At 38.9% G+C, this 22,010-nt stretch overlaps 1 protein-coding gene across 3 annotated transcripts in view; it reads right to left on the bottom strand.

Annotated features, from left to right (window-relative positions):
• Window positions 1-22,010, bottom strand: part of CDH11 (cadherin 11) — a 118,535-nt gene that overhangs the window by 6,289 nt on the left and 90,236 nt on the right. For all 3 annotated transcript variants that reach the window (XM_044434187.1, XM_044434185.1, XM_044434186.1), the window contains 6 exons: window positions 21,100-21,267; window positions 14,955-15,142; window positions 11,582-11,835; window positions 7,853-7,989; window positions 5,378-5,499; window positions 2,429-2,546 (listed from right to left, as the gene is read on the bottom strand). In XM_044434187.1, coding sequence (XP_044290122.1) covers window positions 2,429-2,546; window positions 5,378-5,499; window positions 7,853-7,989; window positions 11,582-11,835; window positions 14,955-15,142; window positions 21,100-21,267 — 987 coding nt within the window. The remainder of the gene's footprint in view (window positions 1-2,428; window positions 2,547-5,377; window positions 5,500-7,852; window positions 7,990-11,581; window positions 11,836-14,954; window positions 15,143-21,099; window positions 21,268-22,010) is intronic.

Below are 22,010 nucleotides of genomic sequence, written 5' to 3'. Positions count from 1 at the left end.
ACTCCCAATGAAAGCAATACACCATTAAATCACCCATTATTGCCTCTTTTCTGTTGCAAATGGGCTGAAAACACTGATGACACCATTGACTATAAGCAGGATGTGAAATATGGCTTTTTATTTCAATGTGTAATTATTTCTAGGAGATGGGCAGGAGAAATACTATTGAATAAACATCTTTGGATCACATTCACTTTAAAAATTTTGGCAGGGGGCTAAACATTGGAGTTCTATTCACTCAAAAAAATAAAGATATATTTTCAGCAAATTCCCTAAGAGTGTGGTGGCATGTTATAAAGATTCTTCCAATTTACAAATGGGGAGGAAAGGGTGGGGGAAATAGAAGAATACTTCAAGCTATTTGACTTGCAAATTGGAAGACAGACTGACACAGGAAAAAGGTTACTCGCTGGAAGCCTTTTGAATTCATTCTTTTCACTTTGACTTTCCAGCTTAGTCTTTTATAGATACACAAAGACACAGAAATTAACCATGTTGTGGGGCTTTCCCCCTCATGAAAATTTCATTGATACATTAAGAAACTGGTCAAGTAGTTGGAGCACTAGTAAAAGAAAAGATGGGAAAGATAAACCCAATGGATTTCAAATGTTAGCAAGAGAAAAATCAAACCTACCAATGCATTATCTGCTAAAAAAATAATACAATGTTATGAAGTATTTCTGTTACAATTTTTCTTCAATTCAGAGGTGTTTCCCCACATTACCATTTAACCTCCCGCTGACTATCCTTTGACAAAAGAATTTTGAAGGAAGATTTGAAATCTGTCTAGAGAGCCATCTTGGATAAAGATGGGATAAAAATGTTTTCAATAAAATAAATATATAAGCAAACAATAAAATAAATATATAAGCAAACAAATGAACAAGCTAAATTGACATTAAGAGACTCATTTCTATCACCTATGGCTTAAATCAGGATAAAGTTTTCTTATTACACTCTATGTATTAATTAGCTTACCAATGCCTGTGTAACCTTTTTATTTTTTTATTTAAACGTCATTTTAATTGTTAACAATATTTGCTTATTTATTTGGCCAGGGCAACTTCTTTTATATTTTATATTTATTATTTATTTTATATTGTTAGTTTTAATTTTATATTGTTATTTTTGTATTTTATTGTATTTTATTGTGTTGTAAGCCGCCCCGAGGCTTCGGCAAGGGGCGGCATAGAAATGTTCTAATAAATAAATAAAAAAAAATAGCTAACATTTGGGTATATATGTGAACAACAATAATTAATATTTCACTTATCAAAGCCCATGCTTTCTGCATTTTTTCTGACCTCACTGCTTACATTCTGCACTACATTTAATTATTTCCTCCCCCTCTTGTCTGCCCACATATCTATAACTGATGAGAATTTGCCATGAAAACTTATGCCGCAATAAATGTGTCAGACTGTCCATTACTCTCTAGTAATAGCAGTAGTAATCAGCCTTTAGGTGCCATGAGACTCTTTAGCCGTATGTGCATCAATGGTGCTATATTTCTGGTGAGAAAGAAATTTATATTATTATATAAATGCAGGGCTTTTTTGTCATAGAACGCACCAGAACGGCATTCCAGCACCTTTTTTTCAATGGATTTTACGAAGTGATTTTGAACAGCGTAGCAGATCAGCAGCAAACATCATTGACATAGTGCCTGGAGGCTGCTATTGTGTCTGCTATCTGATAGAGATAGCTGCTTGGGACTCTGCTCTGCTGCTTGCTGCTCGGCTTGGGATTGGTGTATGTGCTTACTGCCGGCGGAGATGTGAGTTCCGGCACTTTTTTTTTTTAACAAAAAAAGCACTGTATAAATGTATATTATTTATATTCTGTTTTGATATTGACTGCTAACAAGACTGTGGCTATTCTAGATGGCCATGGTATAGGTACTGGCATTTTCCAGTAACGTTAAAGTAAAAAGTCTTACTGTAAAGAATTTTGAATGGGAATTGGGCAGGATTTAGCATTGTTCATAGATTCATTTTTTAATATTACACATGTGCCATTCTGCCACTGAGAAGCAGGGAGAAATCAAAAGACTGCGCTCTCTCCATCTCATTTATTTATTCTAATAGGGCTTACAGATGACATGCTGACTACCGCTCCCGAGTTCTCCAGAACACAGCTGAGCATTGATATAGAACTTTGCACATTACATCTTCCTCTCTAATTCTTACAATTGCAAAACATTTTCTGTATAGATTTTATATTGCTTTTACTTATCAGAATCAATACTAGTGATGAAATACTAAAGGAATAGCTCTAATCTGTTATCACTCATGAACCTTTGCTAAGGTTTCATCCTGAGATAGCCAGTGTCCTAGAGAGCCATTCATGGATAACTAAAATATTGCTGAATGACATGGTATAAGTAATTAGTCTGTGTCCATGCTGTATAGTGAATTTCAGTACAAACCTCGATTGTCTCGAAGAGTGAAATTAGGTTTCTGCAACATTTCTGGTGGCAAACCGAAGATAAATCTCGGGCCATTGGCTGTATCATCTTTGTCTTCTGCAGTAATTGTAATTAATGGCTGTAAAAGAAAGACACAAGTAAGCCTGCCCTGCATTTGTAAAGTGTTTCCTTATTTTGGTAAATTTACCCAAGAAGGAATATTTTGTACTTGCCAACAGAATATAAGTTCATATATGTTACAGATTCTCCTCTAGTACAACATGGACATGTGGAATGGCCTCTTCCCACTGTGGCCAGCAAAATGCACCTGGGAACATTGCAAGGAGGATAAGAGGGCACCAGCCACCTTTCACCGGTGTTCCCCAGCAACTGTTACGTCAGAGGCATGCAGCCTCTAAATCATAGGAGAGTTGATGGCCTCATATCCAACCTGTAGCCGTGGATAGATTTGCCTTCCATGATTTGTCCTATCCCACTTTAGAGCAAGTGTAAAGCATCATGCTTTGATGCATCAAGGGAAAACTTGCCATACAGGAAGAAGACTGAACTTTGGCACAGGATGTGCTTTCAAGGTATCCGGTGGATAAATAGGTGTCATCATCATCATCCTCAACAACAACAACTGCAGCCTTCCTGCCAGAGCCAACCCTCTGTAAGTAGGGACACACAGCTTTGGTGAAATCCATTTTGCCTTTGTGTCCAAGGCAAAATTATTTGTTTTATTATTTGCTCATTTATGGACTGAGATTTATGTCCTGTTCATGTGAAAAGTATGTGAAGAATATGCCACAGTTTATGGAACTGTTCCTGCATATAGCACTCTTGAGATTTTTCATTGCTCTGCATGAAATCAATGAGCAGAATGCACACATACGACAAAACTCCTACATAATCAAGGCTGTAGAGAGATCAAAGAAAGCTCAGAGATGTATAAAACATTTTGGGGAAAGGGATTACCAAAAAATCTATATTATATGTAGTTTCCAGCAATTTTCATATTTGCATACAGATAAATCTGCGCATGATTCCAGAAAGCAAAAAGAGTTCACAAAATCTGCTTGGCTTGGTAGATGACTTTTCATTGCTGAATCTATTTCTTTGCATTTGTGAAAAGGAATGTACTTACTGAATGCAAATGCAGAAATGGGAATGTGCAAACATTTTCTGGAAAAATGTTTTTCTGTTTGTGTTTGTCTTCAAGGATATGAAAGCAGCAAGTTCTGATATTTTGTAAAATGAAACACAATCCATGTACATTCTTACACAATACACCATCCATCTTGGTACCATTTGAGGAATCTACAGGTCTGCCATATCTGGTGTACCCTGACTTTTCAAAACAATTATCCCAGGGTTAGTACACTGACTCTCCGTCAAACTCTAATCCAGTGATACAGTGAACATCTAGCAGTACAAGATCTTCTGTCCGTGAGTCCAAAATTTACACATTTAAAAAAGTTGAACCCTGAACCAAAGCATACCCTAGATCACTGAAGCTTCAGGAAGAGATGGAGGGAAAATGGCAGCTATAAAAACTTTCACTTTCTTGCTGCTGATAAAATGTCTCATTTGGCTTAACTTTCAGACATCTTTTTAGGGATGTGGTTGATATTTGTTCTAGCAGGATTTATTTATTTGTTTGTTTGTTTATTTTGGTATTTACCCAGTTTCTGGGCTGGAACACAGACATGAACATAATATGTGGTTGGAAATCTATAAATTTTCAAGCTTACAATGCATTCTACAAAAGAAAAAAAACAGGTGTGACAACATGAACACATTGAATAGTAATAGATGCATGCTTGTGTCCAAAGTGTGTATGTTTAAAAATGCAAAAAAATGAATATAGAAGGTTTAAAAAAAATCAAGGCCATGTAGAAATAGGATAGTACAGGGTTGACTTCAAAGATTGTCAGTCTCAGTGCAGCTAATTTTGACATCTCTCTCCATTCCTAGTACTTTTGTACTAGCTCAGGTGCAACTTCTTTGCTGCTTCAGTAACTTTTCCATGAACATTGTACTTGTCCTGTGGGACAGATCCTCAGACTCATTGTCAAGAGAAGCACCCTAAATCTCACAGCAGCAGTGGTCAGGATGGGGGAACATTTCATCTAATTTATTATATTATAGATCTGGCTTGTAGAGAGCCAGGCATAATGCCCCTACTTTGGAAAGAAGTCACACATATACTTCTGAAATGAACCTAATTACCAGGACAAGTATTGGTACAAATTCCACACATCATGGCCCTGTAGCTCTGTAGAAGAAAGAATGTGTGAACTAGAGTTTCTGCAATTACACGTAGACCTCCAGGAGCTGGACATTTATGCTTTAGCTTCCTCAGAAAATGGGAAAAGACCTGAGCAAGGTCTGCAAGAAATCTGGATTCCATGGTGATGATCCAATCTGCCAGATGCAACTGCCTTGCTCTACCTCATGCTAGGAAAAGCCAAATAATAAAGAGAGGAAAAAAGCAAATGCAAAATACAATGTTTTAAACATGGAATCATCAAATACTAGAGTTGAAAGGGGCCAGAGGGTCATCAGGTCCAATCCCCTGTTCAGTGCAAGACACCAAGCTTTTCCTGGTACCTAGCCAGAATCTGGCTTACTATAACCTGACCCTGTTATTCTGAGTCCTGCTGTCTGAGATGATCGAGAAGAGATCCTGACCTTCCTCTTTGTCACAGTCTTTCAAGGATCTGAAGTGTATTTGAAAGTAATACTTTTCTGGGTTGCCCCTTCAAAGGAAATTGACTTCTAACTCTTTTCAAAGTAGTTAATGTATGTGTTTCAACCCTACAATTAAACTATGCTATATATGCACTACAGTAAATGGAAAAACCTATGCTCAAATGAATTTTTTCCAAGACTCTATTCTTAAGAAAATTCAACAGCATTGCTATTTCTCTCCAGAATCCACAATCAGACCTGTATGGCAGAAGTTACCTCAATGGTCTGTGTTTTTTCACATATTCGTGTTTCATAGGGTGTTGGGAATTTTGGGGCATTGTCATTTACATCAAGGACCTTGATAGCAACTGGAACTTTGGCTTCCTGGTGCCGGTTATCTACAAGTTATTAAAGAGGAAGAAACACACCATAGGATAAAAGTATAAAAACAAATTTAGTATTATCAAGATAAAATATAAGATTTTTAGCATTCATATCAGAAATGAGAACTCTTTTTGACCTCATTACTTTCCTCTGGTATTACTAGGAAGTCAATAATTTTAATAAACACAACTACATAGGACTTCCCAACCTCCCCCTAGTGGATTCATGCCACTTTGACTATGTTTCAAGGCACTATACATGAGTATTTGAACTTCACAGTCATGCAACTGAAGCTGAAGCATGCCTGCATAGCAAATTCAATGCACATTTTGGCTGCATGCAGATAAAGAGGTCTATTATCAGTTCAACCAAAAAGGTGGACTAATTTTCAGTCTGTAATATGATGTATACCATATTCCACATGTCTAACTATTGACTGAAAACTGAACTGGCCACAGAATTAATAAATTAAACACCCACTACGGATAGAACTATGGATGGTGTGCATTGAATTGTTTCTCCACCAAGCTTTACAGACAAATGTTACTTTTTCAGTGTCTGTTGAAAAACAAAATTAGCTAAACAAGCCTTCCCTAACAAGAAAGATTAGGATACCTAATTACAAAAATTTGAACAATTCTTCCACTTTTCCTTTTTATTGTTTACCACTCAGGAATTTTATTGGATGTAGAATGGTATTTAATTCCTGTAAATATTTAAATTATAATTGGAATTCATGACAATTAGCTCTTGACAGATATATTGATGGCAAACATGGAACTGGTTACATATTAATTTAAAAAATGAAATCGTTGACTATTTTAAAATTTATTTTACTGAGATACAAAAAAGACACTGAGGTTTGTACTGGATAATGTAAAAACTGATCTTGTTCCATAGGTAGGTGAACTGCCACAGAACTGCATGCAACATAATCATATAGCACCACCACTCTGCATCCTTGGACAGCTGTCAAGGGACTAAGATCTTGGCACTGCTTTCTCATTCCATTTCCACCAATCCCTAGTACTAGGCAACTCAACATCAGCCATTTAAGTTTCCTTCGGTGTTCCTGAGTGAAGCTGCATAAGGAAACACTGTTGGAAATTTAACCTGTGGCTCTCCTGTGCTCTACCACCACCAGGTAAGCCCACCAGGGAGCTGACTTCAATAGCTGATGGACCACCCAAGGGCACTGGGCCCCCAATTCATCAAGGCTGATGCCAGCTCTGAAATTAGTAACTCAAGAGGAAACTTGAGCCATTCAGCACCAGGTAATGGATAGGGGAATTAAAGCACATCCATCCATGACAATATGAACCAGTCTGGATTACACTGGGTGGTGTGCAGCTGGTCCCTGTGGAACTGCACACATGATCTTATGGGTAGAGAAACTTGGCTACAGTCTGTGTGTGCACAGAAGGCACATTTGTGCATGACTTCCTTTCCCCCGCTGAATTTTGCCTAGAAATATATTTCAAGGTAAATCTGTTAGTTCCTGCTTGGGAGAAAGGTTTGGGGACATTCAAAGGAAACACTACTTAATTTAATGGCAGTTTGTTATAGGGTTGGCAACTAATTCAGATCCTCCTTTCACTTGCTGTTCTCAGCAAAGTAACCAGGACCCTCAAGGTGGTTAAGAATGGCCCAGCCCTTGGTCCTTTTACTCAAAATAGTGATACAATAGTCACATTTTAGAGAGATTGAAATCCTTGCACTGTCACAAAGCTTGCTGGATGGCCTTTCTGCACTAGCACAGGATTGTTTATTACCCTGAATGCCTTAAACCAAGTGTATTAATAATATTATTGCTACTAATATCTAGAGTTCAAAGAAAAGATGGTCTCAGGCTGTTAGTCAAAATAGGTTGTGAAGGTCATCTGTCCCTTCTGCAACGGATGTCTGACTGAGAAACATCAGTGGACAAAATTAATAGTTCTGAGAATAGATCCTAGACCTTCTGAATTTTAGGGAAATGTATGAGAAATTGGAAGGAAAAGAAACTCCAACAAGACTAGTGAAATTTCTCCTGGAATTTCTGTAATTCAATCAAGAGAGCAGTGTCCCTGCATACTTACAACAATTTTCCCAATATATGACTGCAGAGCAATGTCTGTTTATGTACATAGCAGCAACTGCTTTACAGCCATGTAACTGGGAGTATCCAAAGCTTTGCGGGGAAATAAACCAAAAGAATCCCCTAACAAAAGCACTGAAGTAGCTTCTAACATGATTTTTCATACATGTATCAGTTAGGATATTTTGGATCAGAGTGGGTTCCAATATGTGGCCTTCTATAGCACTAATATTTTGCTAAAGGAAGATATGCAGAATTTCATTCCTGTTAAAGTATAATTAAAAACTTACGGACTTCTGATGCTAATACAGATATATTATGCCAGGCCATTTCTTCCCTATCCAGTTTTTTTGTGGTCACAATTGAACCATCTTCTGGGCTGATGCTGAAATATCTGTCGAGGTCAGTGTGACGATCAATTGAATATCTAAAAGGGGATGCAAATGAAGTAATTAGAGGAGAATTATTCAGTGGCCTCAGCTCATTTAATGTCTCCCAAACATTGTATGGCATATTGCTTTAAAAATAACTTTGCAGCAGTATGCTTAGCAAGATAAAAATATTAATTTAGATGCACTAAATCACTTCTGGATAGAAATAGATTCACATTGCTTATTTCAACAGACATGTGAGGAAAACTGTTCCATATCAGTGTGTGTTGCTGCTGCTGCTGCTGCTGCTGCTGCTGCTGCTGCTGCTGCTGCTGCTGAGGACCATATTTTAGGATGGAGTGATCCCTTGTCAGGGCACAGATTCTGAAGATTATCTGAAGATTTCTGAGTAAGCACTTATAGTAAAATGGAGAGTGGGTAGGAATGGGGTCTGTTAGCCATGTCACCAATGCTGCAACCTCTGTTGTTCCTGCCTAGGGATGCATGAGGACTCTGGTAAGAGGATGATAATCTGAAGGGTTTTTTTAAACCATGGATTTTGTTCCATCATATCTACACTTTTGCTGAATCAATTTGATGCGTTGAGGCATGTGGACTTCTGTTTTTATGCGTCTCTATCTTCTTTTTCTTCTGCCACAAAACTTCCACAGAAGTCAGGCTTATCTTCCATAATTTACATAAATGTGCACAATTTTCAGAGATGTCCAAATTTAGCACAAGTCTGAACATAGCAGTCAGCAAATTCAAGGTGGCCAAGGTGCAGTGTGTGCATGTGCAGCGAGCAAAGGATGCCTCCATACATGTCGTGTCAAATGCTATAAACAAGAATGACAGCAACATCTTGACTCCAACAAGCAAGCCCAAATTTGTTCAGTTTATGCAATTTGCCAAATTACACTGGAGAGTACCTCTTTTCCACTCCAAATCTGCCCAAGCAATTGAAGAAATTTGAGGAAAACACAACCCTGTGACTTGGCCCACCTTTGGCTGTCAGGTTGGAAATGTGTCCCACATTGTCTTCCAGGGTCTCACATTCCTTTTCGTGCCCTCCCACCACCACTAACACAGGAGGAGGAGGATCTGAAACTGGGAGCCTGCTTCATGCACATAGGCTGCCCCATAATTTGGAACCTTGCATGGTCAAATTCCCAAATCAAGGCACACTTCCGAGCATGCGGAAAAAGTTTCCCTCTTCAGCCCTTGCCACAGTCTGTTGGGCAGCAGGGACTGGAGCTCTGTTCTACAGACAGTGGCAGTTCTCTGATTAAGGGCCTCGTACAGGGCTCAGTCTGCCACTGAAAGTGGCCCACTGTGCCAAGTTCTCTCCAAATCCCGAATACTGTGATACGGCTATGCTTTGAGTCTTCTTGTCACCTGCTGTACATCTTGGATTGTCACAAGTGGTGATAAGGACTTATGAGGACATGATCTGCATGTTTAAGGGAGATAAACTTAGACAGGGAGATGACGGTTTTATTAGAAAACCTGTTCTACCAGTAACATTTTATTCTATCCTTAAATGGATTGTGTAAAACGTCCATGCATTCCTTTTGCATTCACCTAGAGGTATTTATTTCACATATATTTTAACAATTCATGTTAAGTCATTTTAGAACATCTAGCCTGAGCTTACTCTGAATCATTCTATGCTTCATGGTTTGCTAGCTTATTGGTGTTTCTAGTTCATTTACTACAAATTTATCTATAATACACCCTCTTCTAGTAGTTATGAAAGCTGTGCTGAGGTCTTGGAAAAATATTAGTATTCAAAATTTGAACCAGTTGCATATAAAAATAATAATAAAATTGAACGTTGGGTGGTGCCTGCCATTCCTTCTAAGTTGTTTTTTATTACATCATACAGGAATGCTCTGTGTACCTCACATGATGCAATACATAGAGTGATGTAATTGAAGTGTGCAGTTCTCTGACTCATAAAGTGAACTAGGCCTGTTCATTATTCTGGGCTGCATTATGAAGTGATAATACCCAAAAGTTTTTTTCCATTCTGTCTAAAACTGAACCCCAGTTCCCTACACTTTTTTCCCCCATCCTGGGTCTTATGGTAGCATCCCAGGCACCATGACCTCTGGGAAATTAATATTTGCTAGGGCACCTAAATCCTTAGTATATGCAATAGCCAACTGTGTCATTCTGCTAGTAGAAATGATGTTGACATAGTGGAAACTAAGTTTAGAACTGTGGGCAAGAAGAGTCTCCAGCTACAGTCAGTGTGGTTGCAGAGGTGCTGTTCTTTATGCTAATGTAACTCATTTGTACAACAACACATTAAGCAAGCATAATGGGCAACCACCTGCACAACAGAACATTTTAAAGTGTGCTTTAGCCTGCACACTGTTATGTAAACTTTGTCTTGGCTAATCAAGGTACAGTCATTATACAAATTCTAAAAGATGGCCTTCCTTTTCACTAAAAAGGAGCTAAAGGTTTCCCCTTGACATTAAGGTCCAGTCATGCCTGGCTCTAGGGGGTGGTGCTCATCTCCATTTCCTGGCTGAGGAAACCAGCATTTGTCCTCAGACAGTCTCCGTTGTTCATGTGGCTGGCATGACTAAACACCGAAGAGCATGGAACGCTGTTACCTGCCCACTGAAGTGGTACCTTTTTATCTACATGCATTTGCATGCTTTTGAACTGCAAGGTTGGCAGGAGCTGGGAGGGAGCAACAGGAACTCACCACGTTGTGCAGATTCGAACCGGCGATCTTCCGATCAACCAGCCTAGCGCACAGCAATTTAAACCACTGCACCACCTGCATCCCTATGCAAAATGTTATGTGCTAGCAAAACAGATAAATTGTACTGAAGTCTCTGTGTAATTTTCTGAAAGAGAAAAATATCTGATTCCATCAATGAATGCACGATGGAATGAAAGACACATGACAATCATTAAACAGAGGCACAATGGCTTAAACAAAACCTATACATTTCTAGTTCAGAGATTTTAATTTACCACTGCTTAATTCTATCCAAAGCTGACTTTCACCAACCATTGTTCACAGGTAGTGCTTAGCACTGGCAAGGGTGAGAGCACCACCTCTTTCTTTTCTTTTTGCTAAGAGATTTTGCAGCAGCTGTGTTGGCAGCCATGTCCCTATTCTTCATTCTCCACAAGTCCATACCTAGCATTGTTTTGGAGCATTGTGTGATGGGTGGGAAGAAGAAAGGTGAAACCCACTAAAAATGAGAATTTAGAGAAATTCTGCAAGTGAGGAAAGAAAAGGATAATCTCAGAACATTTTTCAGAAATGTTGGTTCTCTTTTAGTTGTTGGGCTTCACACATTCCCTAGGATCTTCAGATGAATACAATTTCTGAGGAGTGATTATGGATGCATCTTATCTTCAATGCAGATGCAGAGAAATGATCATACAATGAAAGACAGGAGTGTTGTGCATGTTCCTCAGCTGTGTCCTCAGTAAGGTTGGCACCAGATCACTCAACCGAACCTATGATTTTCCCCCTGCAAAAATGTCTTTGCATTTCATTTTGAAAGCAATTTCTTTTCGGTTAACTTGGATGTGAATGGTCACCAAAGAGTTAGGAGAAATGTTCATCACAGCATTAATTTTACCTCTAAAACCACCCTTCCTGTTTTGCAAACATACCTGATAGGGCTGTTTTTAGCATCAGGGTCTTTGGCATGAACCCTTCCAACTGGAGCATCAGGGCTTGCATTCTCTTCCACTTCAAAAATGTAAGTTGGTGCTAAAAACACTGGTGGCTCATCAGCATCCTCCACGTTAATTTTCACAGTTACAGTATCCTTGAATGGTCCATTGCTGATGAACTTTGGGTCAATATGTACATTGGCTGCCTCTACCTTCAGACTGTAGGTCCTTTTGGTTTCATAATCAACATGCTGAAAGAAACAAGATGCCATCACTCAGAATCAATGCTAAGGCTGTTTTTACAAATGAAACGCAAGGAAGCGTTCCTGTAGCATAAGTGGCTGTAGGATACTTTGTATTCTTTGATCTGATATAGGAGACAGTATTCTGAGCTGTAAAATGGTGCTCCAATTCCTCTCCTTCCATCCTAACTAGCATGGAAAGAAGCATGCTAGCTACCTTTTTAATATTCAGAACTCAACTGTGGAAAGGGCATAAAATGAGAATTCTGGTGAGCTGGGAGGAGACTGCAAAAGCTTTTGCCTTTTAAGGTCAATATTCCTCTGTCTTTGAAGCACCCCAGTTGGATGGTTTAAAATAGCTGTCTAGCAGAAATACTGTGACAGGTACAGAATGCTTTAGGTGCTCCTCTCAATCAGGATAGTATGTTCACAATTGTCCAGGGATGGGGACTTATGAACAGAAGTAACAGAAGGGTGAGACACCAATCTATAGGACTAAGTCCTAAGCTTATTGTTACTTCTATGCATATTTCCCATATGAGCACAATTATGTAACCACACATACCATGACTTAGGGAGGTTTGTATGTAACGTCCTGTGGAATGTTATGCCCTCCGCAGCCTTCAAAATGTTAGAATTTAAGAAGTTAAGTTCAAAGAAATAAAAGATCAAGGATCCCTGTTGTTTCACATTCTGCTCTTTATCTTAAAGCCAAAGTAAGTAGTTCTGGAAATAGCTATTTTAAAAAATTTATTGCTAATAGTAAAGAGTAGACAAAGTTTAGACATTATCAATGCCTCAAGACTGTCAAAGAAACCACCAACAAAGCAGTTCCTAACATTTTGCATGGGAGGGGGGAGGGAAAGGGAGAGGGCATGAACTAATTCTTGGTTTGCATGCTTTATCTATACTAGATTAAACGGGCTCTCAGTGGGTGCTCAAAATCCTGGTTGCAACACTGAAAGTATCCCTCATTCAATGAGAAGACTGGAACACTTCTGTTTGCAGTTTTTTAGCAGTTGTGACATTTCATTGCTTGTATCCAAGTTCCACCTGGAAATCTGGATGATCTAACTCTGCAGATGTGCCATTTACTTAAAAGCAAGTTCATGTAGGTGTGCAATTTGACATCATTAAAATACATTAATGATGCCTTCATTGCAGTAAAGGAGATTGAAAAAGGCTGCAACCTACATATGATTGAGAAGGGTCAGAAAGCGATTCACTCATGAAAACATCAGGAGAAGTGGGCCTTCAAGCAGTTACTGCTCAGCAAGCATCTGCAGATCTGGAGTCTCTCATTATTTATTTACATTTATTTATTTAAGATATTTGTATGCTGTCCTTTGCGAGAGCCTCAGGACGGCTTACACAAATAAAATACATATATATAAAAGTATAGCATAAATACATTAACGACCCACTCTGGCTGCAATTAAAATATGATAATAAAATTCAGTATTAAAACTTGTTAAGATATTGATTAAATAAAAAGGTCTTAACCTGGCGCCAAAAAACATATAATGACTGCGCCAAGCGGACCTCTCTGGGGAGCGCATTCCATAGATGGGACGCCACTGCAGAGAAGGCCCTCCTCCAGGTACTCTGTTTCCTAATATCTTTCACAGAGGGTTCCCGGGGGAGGGCTTCTGCTTCCAATCTCAGGGGGTGGGAGGGCAAATAGGGAAGAAGGCGTTCCTTTAGGTATCCTGGTCCCCAGCCATTTAGGGCTTTATAGGTAATAACTAGCACCTTGAATTGAGCCCAGACTTCTATGGGAAGCCAATGGAGCTGATAGAGGACTGGGGTTATATGAGAGTAATTCCCAGTCCCTGACAGCATCCTGGCAGCTCTGTTTTGCACCACCTGAAGTATCTGGACTGTCTTCAAGGGCATTCCCATGTAAAAAAGTGCATTACAGAAGTCCAACTGGGAAGTAACCATTGCGTGTGTTACTGTTGCTAGGCAATCTTCCATTATTGCTTTCAACTGCAGTACTGCACTATTCTATTATTTCGCTTATTTAAAAAAATGCTGAAAAATTAAACGAACTATTATTTCCAAACAATAGGACTTTACAGATTACCCTTAACTCTCAAATATTCTGGAAACACTTCTCCAAAACTCAATTCAAATCCTTCCTCCAAACTCCATTCTGTGGCAACATCTGGGGAGGAATCCCAAGTGGACAGAAAATAATCCACAGCCTTCCATCTAATCAGCAGCTTCACTTTTTTCGTGGTGATGTCATCATGTGCTTTGAGCTTTCTTCACTGAATGCTTTCACACTCATTGTTTAGGATGTCCTTTGACATTGTTCATTGAAATAAAATGTAGAGAAAGGACAACCAATTTGCAGCATTGCTTAAAACACAGTAACTAATGAAGCAGAACGTTTGTGCTTCCATTTGGTGCTTCACATTCGATGCTGAGCTTGGTTCTGCTGGTGGCTTCAGCTGTATAAGGAAAGACAACCTATTTTCCTGCTGCAGGCAGAACCCCAATAAGTGGCTTAGGCAGGATGATCCTCTTGATGGGGCCATAGTGCAATTCAGCCTATGTTTGGTTTATTTTCTCTTCTTTTACTGTATCTTTCTCTCACTACAGAATGCATATGGAAGGAATACTGACAGCTGAAATTACATTCTCATCAAAAAAGCAGGCATAAAGAGAAATCCCTTGTAATTTTCACATAATCCGAAAATTCACACTGTACTGCCAACTTGAAAATGAATGCCTGATTTATAACCGAAGCAATCCCATCATTTATTTCCAAGTTAATATGCAATACGCTTTGAAGAGCGAATGGTGTTGATTTCTCAAGTGGAAGATCAGTAAAAGAATAATGTACTTTCTTCACTTTAAAAAGATGTTAAGAAGCTTCTAAGCATCAATGCTTCCTTTTCATAATCACTTTCCTTCCATTCTGGCTGCAGGCATTAACTGATAACAGTAAAATGGGATGCTGGAAGTTAATCATAGCTTCATAAACAAATTATCCAAAACTGCATTTGCTGTGATTTTCCTACCATAAGTGATAATCTATGACTATTGTATTTTCTGTGAGGCATGGAAAGAAAATGAAGTATATTATCCATTTACAGGAATGAAAGGACAGCATTGCTTACCTTCTTAAGCTTCACGACCCCTTCCTGAGTCTCATAATCTGTTGTAATTTCAAACATCTCTATTCCATCTCCATCAATAATGTTGTAAGTTACTAGGCCATTTTCTCCAATATCTGGATCTTTGGCCTTCACTCTTCCAGCTTCCTCCCCTGGGATAGATGCTTCTGATATAGACATCTGGTAAACACCTACAGAAAGAGTGATTATTGGTAAATGAGCCATTATGGTTAGTTTCTTTATGTGCATTATTTTGACTTGCAGGGAAGGCGGATGTGCTCGCGATCATCACCTGATGCAGAGTTTGCGACCTGTGGCAAAATGTTTATGAAATTTCTGTTTGTGACCCAATTTGGTTGTGAACTGAGGTGTTCGTGAGCCGAGGTACCACTGTATGTTGGGACAGATTAAGCCTACTATAATGAAAGGAGGGAAAGCCACAACAAAGCAAAACCCACACTAAATCCAAGAAGGAATTAACTAGTTACCAATATGGGTATGTATATGTATGCACATATATTTACATTCAGTGGTGCACTGAGGTATTTCCAACCATTGAAAATTGGAAATGTGAGTTAGAGTGGATACTTAGAGTACACTCACTTTAATAAATGGGACATATAGTTAGTAGGTCCAACAAGTTCTGATTTCAATGAATCTGACCTTTGTATTCCTCAGAAGATTGGCTTTTTCCAGGTTGTGCAGACTTGTAAGCCATTAAACATAACATAATTTGATGGAAGGGATCTGCAGAAATGTACATTTGCACTAGTGGAAAGACATTACTTCCCACTTCAGTTATCTTGTCCTCCTAGTTAATTGTTTATGACTTTTCGTTTGTTTATGTGAAATGGCACAGCACACAGAATGGGTAATATTTTTTACTCTGCTACCAAATAAAAGTAATCATAGTAGTAGTAACAGTAGTTGTAGAAATGATGGATTACCATAGCAGGAGTGTCAGCTGTCTCAGGAAGGAATTTAAAATAGACTAATCTAATTTGCATGTAGAAAACATTGTACCTTAAAACTACATTTTAGTTCCCTTCTTTGCACATTTTAAAATTGTAAATGCTGAATCTGGAGTTTTCTTAAAACACAAATGTGGTAGCAACAGTGTGAGTGATACCTTTCCCCCACTAAATGTAGCATGGAAAGCTGTAGATGGGGAGAATCATTTTAACCTCCTCTCATACAATGCCCACCTCCTGTCCATTGCTCATCTCGTAATTGGAAATCAACTACAGCATATGCAGAGATGGGGTGGCGGCACAATCTTTGCATGCGTATGTATGTGTGCATGAAATGTGTGAGAGTCAGAATAGATTTGTATATCAGTGTATGGATATTCATGGCGTATGTCCGTGAAAGAGAACGAGGAACTGCTATGAGGACTCACACTTGACAAGTTATTAAGATAACAGGAGAGGTCCTTTCAAAGATATACCTGTTTCCAGGGGCCTACTTGTCAGGCAGATGTGGAAAGGGCTTCTTTGGGTGTCTCAAGCACTGAAAGCTGCGGGTGTCACTGGTCCCTTCTCTCCTTGCATTCAAGGAGAGGTCATCTAGCCTTTTTTTTTTTGGTTTGGATTTCAGAGTTGCCATGATGTTTTCAAATGAGTTTATTGTTTTATTCTATTTTATCTGATTATTTTGATTTGTATTTTACTTAGAGGATTTCAGAAAGAGGGTAATGGATAAATTTTGAATAAATCAACACATAAATAATAAAACTGCATGTCATATATGAATAAATGGCCATGCCTTATGTGTAGATGTACACAGATATATATGCATGTGGTCATGAGTGTCTGAAGAGCATAGGAATGAATGGAAAGGTTACCCCTCTTTAGCTTTGACCACCACCCATGTTTTGAGTTGCGGGTTCATGCACACAGACATGCAGAAGGTTGCCTAGATTGTGATGTAGCCTTTGGGCCAAAAAGGATTCCCTTGCCCTGGCTAAATTTTGAAGGAGTATTAAAGTGTAGTTAAGGTTTGCTCATGAATCTTTCTAGGATGAAAAGGGGGTGGGATTGAAGAAGTCTAAAAGCATTTTCCCCTCACCCATTCAGAATCTATTATTAATGGTCATTGTTTGCACTTGTTCCCCTTCTCCCTTTGTTTCTGCTTTAGTACCATTTTTTTAATCACCAAGTGATCTTGGGTACCATGTAAAAAATGCAAAGTTATCATAAGGCAACAGCAGTTATCAGTGGATGGTTCCGCTGACCAAATGGCGGCTGATCCATCTGTTCTGGATGAGTTTGCACTTCCCTGGAAGTGCAGGTTCACAGCTCTGGGGGTGTTCCTTGATACATTTTCATCACTTGAAGCTCAGAGGGTGTCAGTGGCATGGAATGCTTTTTACCAGCTTCAGCTGGTGGCCCAGCTACACCCCTTCCTGGTCAGGGACAACCTGATTTCAGTAATGTATGATACTGGGATTTAAATTTCTGAAGTTGCAAATGTGAAAATTGTCAACGTGCTTAGTCTCTGTGGCCTAATGGGTAGATGTCTGAGCTGAGGGTGCCATGGTGAGAGTATCAGAAGTATCAGTGCTCACACGTGCTGACCACGCTCTTGTATAGACCACAACAGTCTCTAGGTTTGTAGGGCTGGAGCCTACTTATCATACTGTGGCCTACTGAGGTTCATTTGGCCAGGGTGCACAGAAGGGCTTTTCAAATTGTGGCACCCATCATGTGGAATGCTGGATCTCACCAATGAGATTCGACAGGTTCCTAGCATGGAGTGCTTCTACCAACAACAGAAGTAGCCCAGGAAACTACTCCTAGCATTGTTAACAACCAATGATCATTTTAATGGGACTTTATTGTATTCTATCATGATTTTATCCGGTAAATCTCTATGGTGGTGGGATTATTAGTAGTATTGTAAATAAAAATGATGTATACATTTTCTTAAATAAATAAATATCAATTAGTAAAATGAATGCTGGCAATAATCTGCTCATATTTTTGAACTTTGGACATACAAAGCCCTTTGTATTTTTCCCTTCAAAACAAAATGGGGAATGTCTTTCTGAATTCTCATATAAACTTTCCCAAGTCACACATTCCAGATCAATGTCTGGATTGGTACTTAGTTATCTACCAAAAAGTGCATTTTCCAAGACAGTTGTCATTCCAAAGAGGCATCAAAATATATGAGATACAATGCAAGCAGGAAAATATGTTTAGAAATGCATATGTTGAGAAAATATATTGACAAGTAATATTTAAGTATGCATTCGATGCAATTTCCTTGCAAAGCTTTTAAATTCACAGTTTGGATGGAAAGATTGATAACTGAGTGGAAATATGCACGTTTCTCCCTTTCTCCCTTAAAGAGATGTGTATGACAATATCCCTTTTTCTACCTGCATTTTTAAAAGAAGCAGGGATAAAAAAACATGTTGAAAAACTCTGTGCTTGATGCACCACACATGATACCGAATACAGAAAGTGCCTCCAACCCTCAAAATAAGTGGAAATAAAGTCTCCATGAAACAGATAAATCCTCTGAAAAGCAACTAACAAACAGGTTTTGTCATTGTTGTGGACCTTTGAGAAAAAAGGAAATATAAACAGAAATTGCTTTTAAGAATAGAGTCCTTGTCAGTTTCACAGTGTGCATGAATTCATAAAAATAAGATACCATTTCTTTGGATTCTCTTGTTACAATGCATAAATTTTCTCTCTGAAGTGCATTTTTATTGCTTTGATTCAGTGTAGTCTCAACTGTCTCAGTTAACAGGCTTTCCAGCATTTCCAACCAAAAGTCTAGACCACATCCCATTGATCTCAGCAGGGGTATGTTTTTAAAACATCATCATCCAGTATGTTTTGAAAGTGAGGCACACAAGCCCAAACCTCCCCCTGTGTCTTAATCCTGTCTTTGAAAATGGTTCACAGTAGGCCACTGGGAAATAGTTTAACCCCTTTATGCATCAGTTTGCCCAATTCTTCAGGTTTCTATTGTCAGGTATGCTACGTAATAACTGATCCCAAACACAATTTGATTAGGACTGCATAAATAGGTCTTCTTCAAGCTCCACAGTGTTTACATTTTTTTCAAGTAAAAGTTTGGTCCATTTCATTTCCTTATCTGTTTGAAAATACCATTTTGTTTTTGTTTATATTTTCCTTAAGTATTTTAATTTTGTTTAAGTCTGCATGAAAATTCCTATCGATTACCCTGTGCACATTCAAATGCATATTTTCTTTTCATCAAATAGATGCATTTTTGCATAACAGAACTCTGGAAAAATCACACAGGGGCACTGCAAGCATAGAAAAAGATCCTTGTTGCAAAGGTGTGTCTCTGACATGCCCTTCTTGAAGAAACCCTTTTCCTTAAAGCAGCTAGTGATGGATGATGCCCTAGAGACAACCAACCTGGAGCCTTTTTACCTCAGTCTTCCCTACAAGGAACTCTTCAATCAAGAGGAAGTACAAGCTGGAAGTGAGAGATGGCAGCCCAAGATTGACAGACAAATGGTCAAGGAATACCTAGGTGGAATAAACAGGGCCCGATGAACTTCATCCCAGAGTTATAAAAGAGCTAGTGGAGGAAATCTCAGAACAACTGGCTATTACCTTCCAGAAATCTTGGAAAGCAGGACAAGTGCCAGACGACTGGAGAAGGGCTAACATTGTCCCTATCTTAAAAATGGGAAAAAGATGAGCCTGGGAACTATAGACGAGTTAGTCTGACTTCTATCCTGGAAAAATTCTGGAGCAAATTATTTAAAAATCCATCTGCAAGCATCTTGAAGAAAATGCAGTGATTAATAGAAGCCAGCATGGATTTATCAAAAATAAAACCTGTCAGACTAATTTAATGCTATTTTTTGACTGGGTAACTTCCCAAATGGAAAAATGGGACACTGTGGACATCATCTACCTAGACTTTAGCAAAGCTTTCAACATAGTGCCTATTCTGATAAGCAAATTAGCAAAAACTGGACTAGATGGAAAAACTATTAGGTGGAATCCAAAATTGCCTGCTAAATTGGGCACAAAGAGTGCTCATCAATGGCACCTTCTCAAATTGGATGGAGGTAACTAATGGGGTGCCACAGGGTTCAGTCCTGGGCCCAGTGCTCTTCAACATCTTTATTAATGTTTTAGGTGAGGAAGTACAAGGAAAGCTAATCAAAATTTGCAGATGATACAAAACTGGGTGGGATAGCAAACACCCTAGAAGGCAGAATGATGATCCAGGGCAATCTTGATGAACCTCAAAGCTGGGCTGAAAGCAGCAGAATGAAATTCAACAAGGACAAGTACCAAATTTCCCACCTTGGAAAAAGAAACCAAACACATCAGTACAAGATGGGGAATACATAGCTCAACAGAACTGAAAAAGAAAAAGGTTTTGGAGTAATTGTGGACAATAGACTAAACATAAGTCAACAATGTGAGGCAGTATCTAAAAGGAAAAATGCTCTTTTGGGATGTATTAACAGAAGTATTACTTCCAAATGACGAGAAGTAGTAGTTCCTCTATACTTCTCATTAGTCAGACCTCACCTGGAATTCTGTGTCCAGTTCTGGACACCAAGATTTAAGAAAGATGCAGGAAAATTAGAAAGGTCTAGAGGAGGGCAAAAAAACTGCTTTATTGTGTGAGCTGCTTGGGTTAGTCTGATGAAGAAAAAAAGGATATTGGATGCTAAAATAAAGTCTATATGTTCTGTAGGATTGCTTATGCAATGTCATGTCATCAGTACCTCCAAGGAAATCAACTTTATAGACAAGAGGCTTATTCATTTATGCTTTACAGCTAACTGCAGTTTTGGTCTCTTCTTTTCTCTAAGACAAGAAGTACAAAATATGTATGTGCTATAATACTGAAGCAGATTGCTCAGACAATTAATAAATACTAAAAATACTGCAATATTTTCCAGGGCACTTACACTTCCGTCTTCGGTTGTGTGCCACAGAAAACCCGAGAGAAGGGAAGTTGCATGAACGGGTCAATCAATGGCTATCAGCCATTGAGAACTATGTTGCCCTCCTATCTGTGGCAGCAGCAACAGAAGGGAAGGTTTATTGCTTTTATGCTGTCCTTGTGGGTATTCCATGAACATCTAGTTGTTCACTGTTTGCAACACTTGGCTGTCTTCTTGTTTTTCACTTACTCTGTGGGAACTTCGGTGGGTTGTCATTGACATCGGTAAGTGTAATGGTCACTTTGGTTGTCCCTGAGAGTCCTCCCATGTGTCCTCCCATGTCCTTTGCTTGTATGACGACATGATATTCTTCTTTTGCTTCTCGGTCCATGTTGGGAAGAGCAGTTCGAATAATACCTTTAGGCAAATCATATGGGAGGTAAAGGGATTAGAAAGCATTATTTAAAATTTTCAGTTCACACTTAGAATCCAACTTAGTAACATGGATATTAATTTCCACAAACACTGGCCCACATTCCTCCAGAAAATGGATGCTCAGTATAGGTGAAACAGACTTGATTTAGAGTGGAGTTGCCCATGTTGTGGCCTACCAAACAGAATGCAGCTTGATAAACTTTCTGAAAAGGTTGAAAAACCTTATATTTTTGTCAAAGCTGTGCACAAATGGCCTTGCGAAATCCAGCCTCATATCTTCAGAGGGATAAATTGATGTGGGGAGAGCAAGTTTACTGAATTTCTTAAGCAGGAGAAGTTCTCCAACATATTCTCATAGGTAGTAATCTCCACTAGCAGGTTTGCAGCACAGCACTCTTTTAAATTCTGTTATGGCTGTGTGAGGGAGATAACGTTGTGGGTAAGTCCAAGGAACTACTGATAAAGCTCCTGCTGTCTCAACATCTTTGCCCATTCCTGAAAGTGTGCTTGGCCTATGGTGCTTGCTTGCAAACTGCTATGAGGTTGAGATGTGGACACATTCACCTGAAAATAAAACAAACTTGCCACTACTAAACCTCACTGTATTTTGTCAATACAGCAAATAGAGCAAAGGCTGGTGTGTGTGTGTGTGTGTGTGAGAGAGAGAGAGAGAGAGAGAGGCTGGTGTGTGTGTGTGTGTGTGTGAGAGAGAGAGAGAGAGAGAG

Source organism: Varanus komodoensis, unplaced genomic scaffold, assembly GCF_004798865.1.
Source record: "Varanus komodoensis strain SLA01 unplaced genomic scaffold, ASM479886v1 scaffold27, whole genome shotgun sequence".
Taxonomy (NCBI): Eukaryota; Metazoa; Chordata; class Lepidosauria; order Squamata; family Varanidae; genus Varanus; species Varanus komodoensis.
This window is presented reverse-complemented; position numbering and strand designations above follow the sequence as displayed.